Consider the following 18,642-nt stretch of genomic DNA (forward strand, 5'->3'; position numbering starts at 1 on the left):
GTGTGATGGACAAGTGAACACGGAGAGGAGACGTCCTTGTGTTGGTGTGATGGAAAGGAGAACAAGGAGAGGAGACGTCCTTGTGTCCGTGTGATGGACAGGAGAAAAAGTAAAGGAGACGTCCTTGTGTCAGGTGTGATGGACAGGAGAACAAGGAGAGGAGACGTCCTTGTGTCCGTGTGATGGACAGGAGAACAGGTAGAGGAGACGTCCTTGTGTCAGGTGTGATGGACAGGAGAACAGGTAGAGGAGACGTCCTAGTGTTGGTGTGATGGACAGGAGAACAGGTAGAGGAGACGTCCTTGTGTTGTTGTGATGGACAGGAGAACAAGGAGAGGAGACGTCATTGTAGCAGGTGTGATGGACAGGAGAACAAGGAGATGAGATGTCCTTGTATCAGGTGTGTTGGACAGGAGAACAAGGAAAGGAGACGTCCTTGTGTTGGTGTGATGGACAGGAGAACCGGTAGAGGAGACGTCCTTGTATCTGGTTTGATGGACAGGAGAACAAGGAGAGGAGACGTCCTTGTGTCAGGTATGATGGACAGGGGAACAAGGAGACGAGATGTTCTTGTATCAGGTGCGATGGACAGGAGAACAAGGAAAGGAGACGTCCTTGTGTCCGTGTGATGTACAGGAGAACAGGTAGAGGAGACAACCTTGTGTCAGGTGTGATGGTCAGGAGAACAGGTAGAGGGGACGTCCTTGTGTCGGCTTTATGGACAGGAGAACAGGTAGAGGAGAAGTATTTGTGTTGGTGTGATGGACAGGAGAACAAGGAGAGGAGACGTCCTTGTTTCAGGTATGATGGACAGGTAAACAAGGAGATGAGATGTCCTTGTATCAGGTGTGATGGACAGGAGAACAAGGAAAGGAGACGTCCTTGTGTCGGTGTGATGGACATGAGAACAAGGAGAGGAGATGTCCTTGTGTTGGTGTGATGGACAGGAGAAATGGGGGTGGGGGGGGGGGGGGGGGGGGGGCGTTCTTGTATCAGATGTGATGGACAGGAGAACTAGAAGAGGAGACGTCCTTTTGTTGGTGTGATTGACAGGAGAAAAGGAGAGGAGACGTCCTTGTATCAGGTGTGATGGACATGAGAACAGGGAAAGGAGACGACCTTGTGTTGGAGTGATGGACGGGAAAACAGGGAAAGGAGAGGACCGTGTGTTGGTTTGATAGACAGGAGAACAAGGAGAGGAGACGTCCGTGTGTTGGTGGGATGGACAAGAGAACAAGGAGAGGAGACGTCCTTGTGTTGGTGTGATGGACAGGAGAACAGGTAGAGGAGACGTCCTTGTGTCAGGTGTGATCGACAGGAGAACAGGTAGAGGAGACGTCCTTGTGTCCGTGTGATGGACAGGAGAACAAGGAAAGGAGACGACCTTGTGTTGGTGTGATGGACAGGAGAACAAGGAGAGGAGACGTCCTTGTGTCGGTGTGATGGACAGGAGAACAAGGAGAGGGGACGTCCTTGTGTCAGGTATGATGGACAGGAAAACAAGGAGATGAGATGTCCTTGTATCAGGTGTGATGGACAGGAGAACAATGAGAGGAGACGTCCTTGTGTTGGTGTGATGGACAGGAGAACACGTAGAGGAGATGTCCTTGTATCAGGTGTGATGGACAGGAGAACAAGGAGAGGAGACGTCCTTGTGTTGGTGTGATGGACAGGAGAAAAAGTAAAGGAGACGTCCTTGTGTCAGGAGTGATGGACAGGAGAACAAGGAGAGGAGACGTCCTTGTGTCCGTGTGATGGACAGGAGAACAGGTAGAGGAGACGTCCTAGTGTCAGGTGTGATGGACAGGAGAACAGGTAGAGGAGACGTCCTTGTGTTTGTGTGATGGACGAGGAACAGGTAGAGGAAACGTCCTTGTGTTGTTGTGATGGACAGGAGAACAAGGAGAGGAGACGTCCTTGTATCAGGTGTGATGGACAGGAGAACAAGAAGAGGAGACGTCCTTTTGTTGGTGTGATGGAGAGGAGAACAAGGAGAGGAGACGTCCTTGTGTCAGGTGTGATGGACAGGAGAACAAGGAGAGGAGACGTCCTTGTGTCAGGTATGATGGACAGGAGAACAAGGAGATGAGATGTCCTTGTATCAGGTGTAATGGACAGGAGAACAAGGAAAGGAGACGTCCTTGTGTTGGTGTGATGGACAGGAGAACAAGGAGAGGAGACGTCCTTGTGTCAGGTATGATGGACAGGAGAACAGGTAGAGGAGACGTCCTTGTGTTGTTGTGATGGACAGGAGAACAAGGAGAGGAGACGTCCTTGTATCAGGTGTGATGGACAGGAGAACAAGAAGAGGAGACGTCCTTTTGTTGGTGTGATGGAGAGGAGAACAAGGAGAGGAGACGTCCTTGTATCAGGTGTGATGGACAGGAGAACAAGGAGAGGAGACGACCTTGTGTTGGTGTGATGGACAGGAGAACAAGGAGAGGAGACGTCCTTGTGTCGGTGTGATGGACAGGAGAACAAGGAGAGGAGTCGTCTTTGTGTCAGGTATGATGGACAGGAGAACAAGGAGATGAGATGTCCTTGTATCAGGTGTGATGGACAGGAGAACAAGGAAAGGAGATGTCCTTGTGTTGGTGTGATGGAGAGGAGAACAATGAGAGGAGACTTCCTTGTGTTGGTGTGATGGACATGAGAACACGTAGAGGAGATGTCCTTGTACCAGGCGTGATGGACAGGAGAACAAGAAGAGGAGACGTCCTTTTGTTGGTGTGATGGTCAGGAGAAAAAGTAAAGGAGACGTCCTTGTGTCAGGTGTGATGGACAGGAGAACAAGGAGAGTAGACGTCCTTGTGTCAGGTATGAAGGACAGGAGAACAAGGAGATGAGATGTCCTTGTATCAGGTGTGATGGACAGGAGAACAAGGAAAGGAGACGTCCTTGTGTTGGTGTGATGGACAGGAGAACAAGGAGAGGAGACGTTCTTGTGTTGGTGTGATGGACAGGAGAACAAGGAGAGGAGACGTCCTTGTATCAGGTGTGATGGACAAGAGAACAAGGAGAGGAGACGTCCTTGTATCAGGTGTGATAGACAGGAGAACAAGGAAGAAGACGACCTTGTGTTGGTGTGATGGACAGGAGAACAAGGAGAGCAGAAGTCCTTGTGTTGGTGTGATGGAGAGGAGAACAATGAGAGGAGACGTCCTTGTGTTGGTGTGATGGACAGGAGAACAAGGAGAGGAGATGTCCTTGTATCAGGTGTGATGGACAGGAGAACAAGGAGAGGAGACGTCCTTGTGTTGGTGTGATGGTCAGGAGAAAAAGTAAAGGAGACGTCCTTGTGTCAGGTGTGATGGACAGGAGAACAAGGAGAGGAGACGTCCTTGTGTCCGTGTGATGGACAGGAGAACAGGTAGAGGAGACGTCCTTGTGTTGGTGTGATGGACAGGAGAAGAAGGAGAGGAGACGTCCTTGTATCAGGTGTGATGGACAGGAGAACAAGGAGAGGAGATGTCCTTGTATCAGGTGTGATGGACAGGAGAACAAGGAAAGGAGACGACCCTGTGTTGGTGTGATGGACAGGAGAACAAGGAGAGGAGACGTTCTTGTATCAGGTGTGATGGACAGGAGAACTAGAAGAGGAGACGTCCTTTTTTGGTGTGATGGACAGGAGAACGGGAGAGGAGACGACCTTGTGTTGGTGTGATGGACAGGAAAACAGGGAAAGGAGACGACCTTGTGTTGGTGTGATGGACAGGAGAACAAGGAGAGGAGACGTCCTTGTGATGGTGGGATGGACAGGAGAACAAGGAGAGGAGACGTCCTTGTGTTGGTGTGATGGACAGGAGAACAAGGAGATGAGATGTCCTTGTATCAGGTGTGATGGACAGGAGAACAAGGAAAGGAGACGTCCTTGTGTCCGTGTGATGGACAGGAAAACAGGGAAAGGAGACGACCTTGTGTTGGTGTGATGGAGAGGAGAACAATGAGAGGAGACGTCCTTGTGTTGGTGTGATGGACAGGAGAACACGTAGAGGAGATGTCCTTGTATCAGGTGTGATGGACAGGAGAAGAAGGAGAGGAGACGTCCTTGTGTTGGTGTGATGGTCAGGAGAAAAAGTAAAGGAGACGTCCTTGTGTTGGTGTGATGGACAGGAGAACAGGTAGAGGAGACGTCCTTGTGTCAGGTGTGATGGACAGGGGAACAGGTAGAGGAGACGTCCTTGTGTCCGTGTGATGGACAGGAGAACAGGTAGAGGAGACGTCCTTGTGTTGGTGTGATGGACAGGAGAACAAGGAGAGGAGAAGTCCTTGTGTCAGGTATGATGGACAGGAAAACAAGGAGATGAGATGTCCTTGTATCAGGTGTGATGGACAGGAGAACAAGGAAAGGAGACGTCCTTGTGTTGGTGTGATGGACAGGAGAACAAGGAGAGGAGACGTTCTTGTATCAGGTGTGATGGACAGGAGAACTAGAAGAGGAGACGTCCTTTTTTGGTATGATGGACAGGAGAAAGGGAGAGGAGACGTCCTTGTATCAGGTGTGATGGACATGAGAACAGGGAGAGGAGACGACCTTGTGTTGGTGTGATGGACAGGAAAACAGGGAAAGGAGACGACCTTGTGTTGGTGTGATTGACAGGAGAACAAGGAGAGGAGACGTCCTTGTGTTGGTGTGATGGGCAGGAGAACAAGGAGAGGAGATGTCCTTTTGTTGGTGTGATGGACAGGAGAACAAGGAGAGGAGACGTCCTTGTATCAGGTGTGATGGACAGGAGAACAAGGAAAGGAGACGACCTTGTGTTGGTGTGATGGACAGGAGAACAAGGAGAGGAGACGTCCTTGTGTCGGTGTGATGGACAGGAGAACAAGGAGAGGAGACGTCCTTGTGTCAGTAATGATGGACAGGAGAACAAGGAGTTGAGATGTCCTTGTAACAGGTGTGATGGACAGGAGAACAAGGAAAGGAGAGGTCCTTTTGTCGGTGTGACGGGTAGGAGAACAGGTAGAGGAGACGTCCTTGTGTTGGTGTGATGGAGAGGAGAACAATGAGAGGAGACGTCCTTGTGTTGGTGTGATGGACAGGAGAACATGAAGAGGAGATGTCCTTGTATCAGGTGTGATGGACAGGAGAACAAGGAGAGGAGACGTCCTTGTGTCGGTGTGATGGTCAGGAGAAAAAGTAAAGGAGACGTCCTTGTATCAGGTGTGATGGACAGGAGAACAAGGAGAGGAGACGTCCTTGTGTCAGGTATGATGGACAGGAGAACAAGGAGATGAGATGTCCTTGTGTCAGGTGTGATGGACAGGAGAACAGGGAAAGGAGACGACCTTGTGTCGGTGTGATGGAGAGGAGAACAAGGAGAGGAGACGTCCTTGTGTTGGTGTGATGGACAGGAGAACAAGGAGAGGAATCGTCATGGTGTCGGTGTGATGGACAGGAGAAAAGGGAAAGGAGACGCCCTTGTGTTGGTGTGATGGACAGGAGAACAATGAGAGGAATCGTCATGGTGTTGGAGTGATGGACAGGAGAACAGGTAAAGGAGACGTCCTTGTGTTGGTGTGATGGACAGGAGAACAAGGAGAGGAGACGTCCTTGTATCAGGTTGGATGGACAGGAGAACAAGGAGAGGAGACGTCATTGTGTCAGGTGTGATGGACAGGAGAACATGGAGAGGAGACGTCCTTGTGTTGGTGTGATGGACAGGAGAACAGGGAGAGGAGGGTAGGAGTAGTGAATACGTGGAAGAGAATCTAAATCCCTTTGTTACTGTATCATGCGCCTGTAAAATATCTATTATGTAGCCGAGATACTGCTCGCATGCTTCCATATCATAGTGAAAGATAAAAGGCGCCTGCACGATTTCTGTTAATATTGAAGAAATGAGGGAGAGGGAATGTCTTTATACCGTCTCGTGTTTACTTTTTGAACGAAATTCGAGGTGAAGTGTTTTTTTCAAACTTATAAACCGTCTAAATGCAAGAAATACCATAATGAATGATGAAACACAGGGATAGCTGACAGTCAAACAATAGCGCTGTGACTTTATAAACGAATTCGATGACAGAACGAAATAGAGATCAAGTGCAGCATGCAGACAAGTGAAGTCAGTTAGTGTAAGATTGGACATACTTTCATCATCGATCCCATAGTATGTGCCCAACACACTTTCTATGAAGCAAAAAAGAAGGTTTGCTGGGGGGCATGTACTTAAAAATATATATTTTTTTAAATTGTTTTTTTTTGCCAGCCTCTCTCTAGTCTAGCGGCTCCCCCAAAAGGCTATACACACGAAGGTTCGATCACACTGATCGATAAGTAGCATATGTCGTTACATAATTCCACAATTTTGCTTAGGTTATAAATTTAATGTAATAGCAGTGTAGTGCCATGCATATAGAATTGCAGCGGCATAGCACTATTAGCTTTATTTGGAAATGTTTTAATTCAGCAATATGCCTCTGTGTGTGTGTATGTGCGTGTCTTTGTGCGCGTGTGTGAGTGCGTGCGTGCGTGCGTGCGTGCGTGCGTGCGTGCGTGGGTGCCTGCCTGCGAAGAAGCAGTATTGCGATTAAAGAAAACTCAAGAAGATTTTTAATATCCACGCTGTGGATCTGGACTATCTATAACGTGCACCTTAAATATCCATGTTCTGCATTTTGAATATCTTCGGTGTGTATCTTGAATATCTCATTGTGCATCTTGAATATCTACGTCGAAAATGTTTAATTTCTACGTTGGGCTGATAGAATATCTACGGTGTGCATCTCGAATATCTACACTGTGCATCTTGAATATCTATGATGTATATCTTGAATATCTACGTTGTATATCTTGAATATCTACGTTGTGCATCTTGAATATCTATGATGTATATCTTGAATATCTACGTTGTATATCTAGAATATCTACGACGTGCGTTGAATATCTATGATATGCAACTTACACAATCAAGAATAATGCACATTTCATGCTGGTAGAAATTGCTTTTACTTTTTCAAATGATTCTTGCAAGGAAATTGCTTAGCATAGCCGTGGCCCCCGGGAAGCTGACCTTTCTTGTAGTTGACTAGAAGAAGCAGTAGGTCATCTGAAGATGAGCAGCGGATAACATATTGGGAGAGAAGGTCGCCGCTACAGCGGATACAGATAAAGATCGATGCTGCCGCTAAAGGGATGCATCGCCATATCTGAAAGAAAGTATACACAAAATTTGATTTGACCAAACAATTAAAAATGTTATCAAAACCTTAATAGGTTGAACTCCGTCACCGTAACACGGCAAACGTAACATCAAAAAGACAACCATGATAACCGTGTCAAATACATAACCATCGAATAACCGTACATAGGTTATATGTGGCTGTATATATGCAAGGTATACGTGTGCGTGCGCGTGTGCGTGTGCGTGTGCGTGTGCGTGTGCGTGGTTTTGACAATTTAAGTCATTGTTTCCCCTAGCATACAGTTCGCCAGAATATGTTATTTACAATGAATCATGTGTTATGTGTTTTATCGCAACCATTGTTTGAGACAAATGATACAAAACAAATGATAAAAGTCAGGTTCTGACTTAAGTTTTAATGCCGAGTCTAAATCACATCAACTTCTATATTATATTACTATTGTAAAGAGTATTACAAAGTATTATGAAGAGTGAACAAGTCTATATTAAAGGCTTCTGGGTTGGTTCCCGAGGAATATAGGCAAAGATTTAGGCATACGGATAAGAGGGCTTGTTTGGATGAACGCAAGGTAGATCAGTCACGCCAGGCTTCAGCCAGGGCAGATAATTCGGTTACCCATAAAAGTAATGTTAGGCAGTGTGGTTACTTTCTCTGGAATTGTCAGTGAAATTTAGGACACCTCCATCATGTAATTCAGGCCATGAAATGTTAGCTGCATCTGTTCAGTTCATTCCCTGGAAAAATAGCTACCCAATTGCAAGTTGCTTCCAAACAGGATTCGGGTTTGTCGTCATGTGTCAGATATATATATTATCACAAGCCAGGTCATCTGACTTCGGATTGTCGTATACTCAAGGCCAAACTCAGTCACAAACCTCACCCCATGCTCAATGTCAAGGCTATCTCTTATGGCATTATCACTGACGATGAATACTTACATGTGTGGCGTTCAGCGTATATTTTAAACGCTTTTGTATCACTCATTTGTGATGCATACGCATTCCGACCGACTATTCTGAGGACACAGGAGCACATAAGCCTTTGCTGTTAGAGGGCGTCAGTTTTGGAAATGTCAGGTTTAGTGAAAGTTGGTGTCAAGAAAACTTTTACCTGCTTGATGATACTGATTTTGCAGGGTCAAATATTTTGTCTGATCCATGTGTTAGTAGTGAGCCAGAGAGAACTGAAATTCTCAAGGAATAAATTTGTGGTATATTTCCTTCATATGCTAGGACTCGTTCTTTGGCCAAGAAGAACTCCCAGGAGACCCCAAGAAGAATTTTGAGCTTGTTGGTTCTTCAATGGATAATTCTCTTCAGGCTACCTTTTCCTTATACTAGAGCACTGACCCTGTACTCTCTCGGACGCAGCTCATTTCTTTGAAGGGTGACGATTATGAAATCCTAGTACTCGCTGAGGCTCCCAACGTCCCTGTTTGTTCCCACCTCCAAGACAGTTGTTTGATGACAAAAATGGAGACCCCTAGAAGTTTCTCCTCAAGATCAGATTGGGTTCCAGAGAGATGAGTTTGGCCAACCATACCCCTATGATATTCTGGTGTGGGTGTGGATGTGTGGGTCGGGGCAAACACCTAATACATTACTCTACAATTGAGAAAGAAAACTCTTTCTTTATATTTGTCATTGCAACATTTTCAGTTGGGTTGGAAACTACGATGCATCGCATTGAAATGTCATTGATAGCATTTCGCTGAATTTTGAAGAGCACAACCAGAGATTGATGAGGTGGAGTTGAAGAATTTTAACTTGAAATCAAACATATCAAGGGCTAATGCGGGTACTCTTTCTAGAGTCAGTTGATTGGATCAGTACACAGATGCACTTTTGCTAATTATACAGGTGGCATGCATTACTATTTTCTTTTAACAGAGTGTGTTAGGTAAACTTGAAGATATCCATTGTAAAGAAGGTTTTACTGCATTCAAACTTTCATCTGTTGAAGGGGGTACGGGTAGCCTAGTCGTCTTAGGCGCCGCGATTGGTTGTGCAGAATTGCTTCCTTTGGGCACGCCAGAAGCCTTTGATTGTGGGTTCGAATCCCGTGTCGCCCCGTTTTTGTTTCTAGGTTTGTCAGCACCATACCCATGCTCGTGGGTTTCACCCAAGTGGTAAACGTCTGAGACCTGCATCACTTCGGGCTTTCTCCCACCTTAAGCTGACACGCCGCGGTATAACTGGAATACTGTTAAAAGCAGCATTAAACCAAACTCACTCACTTACTCTTCTGTTGAAGGGGAGGAGCGTTATGGAGTAGCATGGTGGTTGTGAATTTATTTGTAGTAATTGTCAGTGGCAGCAGATGATTGCAGTGCTAGCAAAAGGTCGAGAGTTATCTGCTCAGGAATTTTAGTCACCAACATGAATCGAGTAGTTTCGGGATTGGTTTGAATGTTCGAGAAGTTTAGGGATGGTAAAGCTGAGTGTACATGTATATAAAATCGACACGAGGGCGTCTTTCGAGGCCTTTGTCTACCTGACTAGCGTCTTACATACCTGCCAAGTGGGGAAAGGATAGTTAGTTGTAAACATCGAAATCCCGGAACATTCCAACAATATTCCGGAAGTGCTGTGCGAGCATACTCCTAAGTTAACCTTTTCGTTTCGATTTTGAAAACCCTTCGCAACAGTACATATACGAATGTACCACAGGTCGATTTTGTGGAATACACGCGCATTTTGAGAAAATTTACCTTTATTTGACTTGTTTCCATAAGATTGTTGTTTGGGAGTCCGAGGGTTTGACTAAACCAAGGAAATCACCTCTGTTACTTTCAAACACTCCTCTCTTTTTATATATACATACCCTATAAATAGATTGGCGTGGTTGGTAGAAAAACATGACACACAATTTCATTATTGTATTTAGACTACATAGTCAAAGAAAAGAGAAATCAATGCCTTGCTTGTAATGACGAGAATACTAATATTTATTAGTTCATAACCGATAGACAGGATTTAGAAGTCTGTCAAGAAAAAACAGTTTGCGTTACAATAACTCCAGCGAATATGAACAAAACATTCGAAAGGACAAATGAGTGACTTTCATAAGTCGTGACAACTATCGACATCGCGCTGTACTCACTGAGCGTGACAACATGGGTTCTCATCGGTGACAATAGCGCAAGGGTGGAACATATACGATCCACTAACCATGATGGCAGTACACCCCCTCCCCTCCCACCATGGCAGTACACCCCCTCCCCTCCCACCATGGCAGTACACACCCTCCCCTCCCATCTTGGCAGTACACCCCTCTCCACCCATCATAGCAGTACGCCCCCTCCCTTCACATCATAGCAGTACACCCCTCCCCTCCCACCATGACAGTGCACCCCCTCCCCTCCCACCATGGCAGTACACACCCTCCCCTCCCACCATGACAGTGCACCCCCTCCCATCATGGCTGTACACCCCCTCCCTTAATATCATAGCAGTACACCCCTCCCCTCCCACCATGACAGTGCACCCCCTCCCATCATGGCAGTACACCCCCTCCCTTAATATCATAGCAGTACACCCCTCCCCTCCCACCATGACAGTGCACCCCCTCCCATCATGGCTGTACACCCCCTCCCTTAATATCATAGCAGTACACCCCTCCCCTCCCACCATGACAGTGCACCCCCTCCCATCATGGCTGTACACCCCCTCCCTTAATATCATAGCAGTACACCCCTCCCCTCCCACCATGACAGTGCACCCCCTCCCATCATGGCTGTACACCCCCTCCCTTAATATCATAGCAGTACACCCCTCCCCTACCACCATGACAGTGCACCCCCTCCCATCATGGCTGTACACCCCCTCCCTTAATATCATAGCAGTACACCCCTCCCCTCCCACCATGACAGTACACCCCCTCCCATCACAGCAGTACACCCCTCCCCTCCCATCATGGCAGTACACCCCCTCCCCAAACCATCATAGCAGTACACCCCTCCCCTCCCATCATGGCAGTACACCCCATCCCCCAATCAAAGTAGTACACCCCCTCCCCTCCCATCATAGCAGTACACCCCCTCCCCCAATCAAAGTAGTACATCCCCTCCCCTCCCGTCATAGCAGTACACCCCCTCCCCTCCCATCATAGTAGTACACCCCCTCCCCTCCCATCATGGCAGTACACCCCCTCCCCTCCCATCTTGGCAGTACACCCCATCCCCCCATCATAGTATTACACCCCCTCCCTTCTTGGCAGTACACCCCCTCCCCTCCCATCTTGGCAGTACACCCCTTCCCCTCTCATCTTGGCAGTACACCCCCTCCCCTCCCATCTTGGCAGTACACCCCTTCCCCTCTCATCTTGGCAGTACACCCCCTCTCTTCCCATCATAGCAGTACACCCCCTCCCCTCCCATCTTGGCAGTACACCCCCTCCCTTCCCATCAGGACAGTACACCCCTCCCTTCTGATCACGGCAGTACACTCCCTCCCTTCCTATCATAGCAGTACACCCCCTCCCCTCCCACCATGACAGTACACCTCCTCCATTCCCATCGTGGCAGTACGCCCCCTCCCTTCCCACCCATCATTGCAGTACACATCCTCCCCTCCCATCTTGGCAGTACACCCCCTCCCCCCATCATAGCAGTACACCCCCTCCCCTCCCATCTTGGCAGTACACCCCCTCCCCTCCCATCTTGGCAGTACACCCCCTCCCCTCCCATCTTGGCAGTACACCCCCTCCCCTCCCATCTTGGCAGTACACCCCCTCCCTTTCCCATCATGGCAGTACACCCCATCCCCCCATCATTGTAGTACAACCCCTCCCCTCCCATCTTGGCAGTACACCCCCTCCCGTCCCATCTTGGCAGTACACCCCCTCCCCTCCCACCATGGCAGTACACCCCCTCCCCCCATCATAGCAGTACACCCCCTCCCCTCCCATCTTGGCAGTACACCCCCTCCCCTCCCATCTTGGCAGTACACCCCCTCCCCTCCCATCATGGCAGTACACCCCATCCCCCCATCATAGCAGTACACCCCCTCCCCAAACCATCATGGCAGTACACCCCATCCCCCCATCATAGCAGTACACCCCCTCCCTTTCCCATCATGGCAGTACACCCCATCCCCCCATCATAGTAGTACAACCCCTCCCCTCCCATCTTGGCAGTACACCCCCTCCCGTCCCATCTTGGCAGTACACCCCCTCCCCTCCCATCATGGCAGTACACCCCATCCCCCCATCATAGCAGTACACCCCCTCCCCTCCCATCATGGCAGTACACCCCCTCCCCCCATCATAGCAGTACCCCCCCCCCCCCCCTCCCATCATGGCAGTACACCCCATCCCCCCATCATAGCAGTACACCCCCTCCCCTCCCATCATGGCAGTACACCCCATCCCCCCATCATAGCAGTACACCCCATCCCCCCCATCATAGCAGTACACCCCCTCCCCTCCAATCATGGCAGTACACCCCATCCCCCCATCATAGCAGTACCCCCCCCCCCCCCCCCCTCCCCCTTCCCATCATGGCAGTACATAGCCTCCCCTCCCATCTTGGCAGTACACCCCCTCCCCTCCCATCTTGGCAGTACACCCCCTCCCCTCCTATCTTGGCAGTACACCCCTTCCCCTCCCATCTTGGCAGTACACCCCGTCTCTTCCCATCATAGCAGTACACCCCCTCCCCTCCCATCTTGGCAGTACACCCCTCCCTTCCGATCACGGCAGTACACTCCCTCCCTTCCTATCATAGCAGTACACCCCCTCCCCTCCCACCATGACAGTACACTTCCTCCCTTCCCATCGTAGCAGTACGCCCCCTCCCTTCCCACCCATCATTGCAGTACATATCCTCCCCTCCCATCTAGGCAGTACACCCCCTCCCCCCATCATAGCAGTACACCTCTCCCCTCCCATCTTGGCAGTACACCCCCTCCCCTCCCATCTTGGCAGTACACCCCCTCCCCTCCCATCTTGGCAGTACACCCCATCCCCCCATCATAGTAGTACAACCCCTCCTCTCCCATCTTGGCAGTACACCCCCTCCCGTCCCATCTTGGCAGTACACCCCCTCCCTTTCCCATCATGGCAGTACACCCCCTCCCCCCATCATAGCAGTACACACCCCTCCCCCTTCCCATCATGGCAATACACCCCCTCCCCTCCCATCTTGGCAGTACACCCCCTCCCCCCATCATAGCAGTACCCCCCCCCCCCCCCCCCCCCCCCCCAATCATAGCAGTACGACCCCTCCCCTCCCATCTAGGCAGTACACGCCCTCCCCCAATCATAGCAGTACACCCCCTCCACTCCCATCTTGGCAGTACACCCTCTCCCTTCCCATCTTGGCAGTACACCCCCTCCCCCCATCATAGCAGTACACCCCCTCCCCTCCCATCTAGGCAGTACACCCCCTCCCGTCCCATCATGGCAGTACACCCCACCCCTACCATTATAGCAGTTCATCCCCTATCCTCCAAAGAGGTTGGGCTACTACATTCTCTCCAGAGATGGCAGAACACCCCAAGCGTCCCATGATAGTAGTACACAAACTTCCCTCCATAGATTCACTAGATGGCGGAGCACAACCTCCCTTCCTTTAGGTCCAAGTGACCAATGATAAAAACTGATACGTCCGCACAGACTACACAATTACACAATGGACATATTTATGTTAGCGTGTTTAGAGTAGACAATTTCATCAACGAGAGCACACCTAGGCTGGAATGTCGAATTTGAATATTTCCGCTCTCTCATTTAATGAAAATATACAAGAAACATATCGCAGGTGTAAACCACAGTTTCTAAATACCCACTTCCTTGACCACATTGTGGCATTGTCCTACACCTGCAATACTGCTACAGATGCAGCTGCATGATAACACATTTGACACTATGTGGTTGTGCCAGATACAGGATGACGCCACTTCGTGCCTTGTCCCTGCTCGCGTTACTCCCAGTGATATACTCTGGCGATCTAGGGGCACGTCAAGTGCAGGCTCACAGGGCCACAGAGATAAAACAAAATAAACAGATATATGTGGATAAGACACGAGAAACAACACCCTAAACATAATCATATGGCACTATTTACGTCGTGTTAGAACCTTAATCAAACAACATTCATTTCATAAACGGCGTGATAGATCTCACAATAAATTCTTTGAGACAGATGCAATACCTGTAAATATCCAAAGGTGGCCACAAAAGCAAAAGAATAGTGATGTAATCTCCATTGGAAAGGAAATTAACGTAATACATATTGCTTGACGAACGTTAAGGAGTCAGGCGGGGACTACCAACACACTGTTGTCCCTCCACGGCTCGAAACTGTATGCTTCCGTTGTGTCCTGTACACAGCCGCTGTACACTCCTCTCAAACAGTCGGTCATGGGCTGGCGGCACTCACTTTCACAGACTAACTCTCAAGAATACCCATGCCCCAACTATTTGTCGTAGTATGTCTCCAAGGTTGTTTGCTCGTGGTTCAGGTCGTTGACGTTGGTCAGCTCGTAGCCGTTACTGGTGACTGCAGTTCTGCTGATGCTCATAGAACGAGAGTGTTTGTAAAGCTTGTGGAATATACGCAGCAGCACCTTGCGGAACTTTCGACCGAACGCAGTGTAGATGAGAAAGTTGACAGCAGAGTTCAGGACAAACAGGAAGTTGCTCACAGCCAGCCATTTATGAAACAGATGAACTTCAAAGATATCGAATTGCGCTAGGAGGCCTGGTGTCTGACAGAAAATAAACACCACAACTATCAGCACCAGCACCAGACTAAGATTAGCTTCGTTATCCTCTTGGTTATTTGCGCCTGAGCGCCTTTGCTGCATCCTCATTAGTTCCTGTATGATGAATACATTGAGGATGAACAAAACCCCAAGCGGCACCACATAGATGATGATACAGAACATGATGTAGCCGTACACTGTCTTGTAGGACCAGGTCTTCCCCAGATCCGTGTCCGCCAGGTAGAAGCAGGCTTTGCCGTGACTTTTCTCAGCCTCTGAACACTCTCTAGCGTGAGTAGCAAATATACGGGGGATGTTATAGCCGATGGAGACGATGACAATAACGATTATGACAACGAGCGCTTTTTTCTTGGTGCAGATTCGAGCCGCTCTGAATGGATGGCAGATGGCAATATATCGCTCCACCGATACTGACACCGTTACCCACACGTTGACGGCCTGCAGCGACATCATGATGAAGTTGAGGGGAGTATGGATGGGCGGGTAGATCACCTCCCGGTAGTACACCAGAGACTCCGACTCCAGGTAGTTGGAGCAGGCGAAGGGCGTCAGAGCGATGACGGACATGAGCAGTATTCCGGTGTCGGATACTACAAGGGCCCGTAGATAATAGATTGTAGGGGACTGCATTTCCCGCCTCCATAACACAACCATGGTTAGAATGTTCCCAACGATACCCGATAAGGCAACTAGGGGAAGCAGGATACCCCAGAATATAAACTGCCACAGGAACGGCTCCTGTGACCCTCCCTCGTCCTGGATGTACGACCCACCGCCATAGGACAGATTGATCCTCAGGTTGATTTCACCCAGCGACATTGTGAAGGACGGGCTCACGTGCATGCAGCGGAGAGCATCTCTGTAGACAGCAGGGTAGCGCCTTCACCTGAATAACACATAACATGACAGTGGTGAGATAGGAATATAACAAATATACAATGAGTTGTCTAACATAAACATATGCAATAAAGCACGACATTACCGTCGTGGTGCCGGGTGAAGCAGTCGGAGGTCTACCCGTGTTCTTCTTACAGTGGATCCGTACAAGCAGATCGGGCAGGCTTGGAGAAACCCATCGTTTGTAACTTTAACCAGTGCTTGACAATATCGTTCCTTAAATCAGATGATTAACCAATATAGGTTCTGTCATACACATTCATGCTGACACAGATGGCCTGGCATGCACAACGCGCTCAGGTTGCTAAGGTCCGTGGCGGCGCGGTTAAGCTGGTTAAGGAGTAGGTACATGGGGGTGATTAATGACCGAATTGGGAAATATTTTCATTTATGAAGGCCTGTTTAATAAGATGAAGAATACCCATTGACACCAAATCCATACACTATGCAACACTAGCCACGGGCGACGAAATGTTGAATATCACATAACACTCAGAGGATACAATGATATGAAAGGTTCAGGTTTATTTAGCGCCTATAAATCCGAGATATTTTGTAATTCAGAATTAATGCGCATCTCACGGACGGTCTACGGTGATGAAATGTGAGATGGTCTAAAGGCAGACAGTGATGAGATGTGAGGTGGTCTAAAGGAGGATGGACTCTCGACAGTGATGAGATGTGAGATGAACTGAAGGAAGACGGACTCGCTTCTGCGATGAGATGTGAGATGGTCTAAGGGAGGGTGGACGCTCTACAGTGATGAGATGTGAGATGGTCTAAGGGAGGGTGAACGCTCTACAGTGATGAAATGTGAGATGGTCTAAGGGAGGGTGGACGCTCCACAGTGATGAGATGTGAGATGGTCTAAGGGAGGGTGGACGCTCTACAGTGATGAGATGTGAGATGGTCTAAGTGAGGGTGGACGCTCTACAGTGATGAGATGTGAGATGGTCTAAGGGAGGGTGGACGCTCTACAGTGATGAGATGTGAGATGATCCGAAGGAAGACAGACACTCTACAGTGAGATGAGATGTGATATGATGTGATTTAACTCTGTGTGATGTGAGAATCAAGCTTTATGTGATGTGATAAATAAGCGTGATGTGGTGTGATAAATATGCGTGATGTGATGTGATGTGATGTGATGTGATGTGATGTGAACATCAAGGTTTATGAGATGTGATAAATAAGCGTGATATGGAGTGATCAATAAGCGTGATGTGGAGTGATGTCAACATTTAGGGATCAAACAAGGACAAAACAAGATATCCATTTTAACCTGCGTCATGGTATCTCAGAAGGCTAGCACTGTCAACTCGGCATAAGACCGGACTAGTAGCCCAAATACATGCATGCACGTCGATATAAAAGTGCAATAAACGTCATCGTGACGTTAAATCCCACTTCTGCTGACCTCAAACGTCGATCAAACTAACAGGTTTTCGACAATAGTTACTTTGCAATTACATACCCCTTCTGCACTACTGTCTTCTGTAAACATGTGTGATACCCCTTCTACACTACTGTCTTCTGTAAACATGTGTGATACCCCTTCTACACTACTGTCTTCTGTAAACATGTGTGATACCCCTTCTACACTACTGTCTTCTGTAAACATGTGTGATACCCCTTCTACACTACTGTCTTCTGTAAACATGTGTGATACCCCTTCTACACTACTGTCTTCTGTAAACATGTGTGATACCCCTTCTACACTACTGTCTTCTGTAAACATGTGTGATACCCCTTCTACACTACTGTCTTCTGTAAACGTGTGATATAATATAAGAAATAAACTGTACATGTCAAATAAATTTTGACTCCTTTACGGGGGCGCTTATAAGGATTGCTTACATAATGGTTTCTAAATTGGCCAGAGCGCACTGAAGGGAACAGGGCACTCAATACGTGCAACATTATTCATACGCAGTGAACTACAAGAATTCCGTGGTCAAAAACCTTATTTAACAACATTTTTAAACCATCCAGATTGCAGCACAGACTGCCATTTGTTTTACATTCACTAGTACTCATTGATCATAATGTACACATATCACTAGAATGTGTTTGCTTTACTATAAAAAGGACCAATGAGTTGGATATTCTTCAGGGACCCCAGTGATATTATGATATTCTCAATCCATCTAGTATATTAATCTATATGATATCATTTATTTCATATTAATTCCTTCGTTACAAAATTCCCCGGAAGCCCGTCTATTTATCCTTGTCATATCCTTTTAACAGACACAAGTCACTCACAGGCCTCTTGCGAGACAACGCTCTGTTCATCTGTGGGGTTCTGCGAGAAGCCTTATGATCAGTGTCTCCAGTACGAAGACCTTGATGTGAACACGTGTGCGTATGTAGTACTGTCCATTGGGGACAAGTGATTGCCTTGAGAGTAGTCTGCTTTAGCAAGCTCTGCTGTAAACGTGCTATCTCCGCAAAGTGACCAGTGGCTATCTATCTGCACGTGCCGGGCGTGCTCCCCCTACCTACCCTACATTCTGGTTATGGTACTTCGTAATTAAGTATTTATAATGGGAATAATTGTGGATTCAGTCTATTCTGTGCCTACTACATGTTGCAAATGATAATAAATATACGATAGAAAGATCAGACATAGTTCCCATACTCAAACTCTGACGTCGGTAATGACTTTATTCCAGATAAATTGTACTCAAACACTCATGTAACATCTCGTTCCTCAAGTCATAATTGTTACAGTGGCTTGTTGCACTGGGACCCCAATACACATGAGCTAAACTTGTGGTCCCATTATTGACAATAACCAATCGCCTAAAGGCCCTTGTAGTCATGTCCAGACTGGGTTTAAATATTATTAATGCAATCAGAAAAACCAAAA

At 48.0% G+C, this 18,642-nt stretch overlaps 4 protein-coding genes across 11 annotated transcripts in view; 3 read left to right on the forward strand and 1 right to left on the reverse strand.

The window, feature by feature from the left end:
* Positions 1 to 10,320: 10,320 nt before the first annotated feature.
* On the forward strand, positions 10,321 to 11,256 carry LOC125384148 (extensin-2-like). The gene has a single exon (XM_048402629.1). The coding sequence runs from the start codon at positions 10,321 to 10,323 to the stop codon at positions 11,254 to 11,256; it is 936 nt and encodes a 311-aa protein (XP_048258586.1).
* Positions 11,257 to 11,280: 24 nt separating this feature from the next.
* Positions 11,281 to 11,640, forward strand: LOC125384149 (putative proline-rich protein 21). Its single transcript, XM_048402631.1, has one exon. The coding sequence runs from the start codon at positions 11,281 to 11,283 to the stop codon at positions 11,638 to 11,640; it is 360 nt and encodes a 119-aa protein (XP_048258588.1).
* Positions 11,637 to 12,251, forward strand: LOC125384150 (protein TRACHEARY ELEMENT DIFFERENTIATION-RELATED 7A-like). The gene is made up of 2 exons (XM_048402632.1): positions 11,637 to 11,840; positions 11,925 to 12,251. The coding sequence occupies exons 1-2, from the start codon at positions 11,637 to 11,639 to the stop codon at positions 12,249 to 12,251; spliced, it is 531 nt and encodes a 176-aa protein (XP_048258589.1).
* A 1,273-nt stretch (positions 12,252 to 13,524) lies between these two features.
* Positions 13,525 to 18,642, reverse strand: part of LOC124123060 (FMRFamide receptor-like) — a 131,004-nt gene continuing 125,886 nt past the window's right edge. For 7 of the 8 annotated variants that reach the window (XM_048402661.1, XM_048402660.1, XM_048402665.1 and 4 more), the window contains one exon: positions 13,525 to 15,759. In XM_048402661.1, the coding sequence (XP_048258618.1) occupies positions 14,565 to 15,716 (1,152 nt within the window). In that variant the 5' untranslated portion in view covers positions 15,717 to 15,759 and the 3' untranslated portion in view covers positions 13,525 to 14,564. Of the gene's footprint in view, positions 15,760 to 15,855; positions 16,002 to 18,642 lie in introns of those variants that run through there. The other variant, XM_046486294.2, reaches the window with a different exon arrangement.

The sequence above is a fragment of the Haliotis rufescens genome, unplaced genomic scaffold, assembly GCF_023055435.1.
Source record: "Haliotis rufescens isolate VD_foot unplaced genomic scaffold, xgHalRufe1.0.p SCAF_28, whole genome shotgun sequence".
Classification (NCBI taxonomy): Eukaryota; Metazoa; Mollusca; class Gastropoda; order Lepetellida; family Haliotidae; genus Haliotis; species Haliotis rufescens.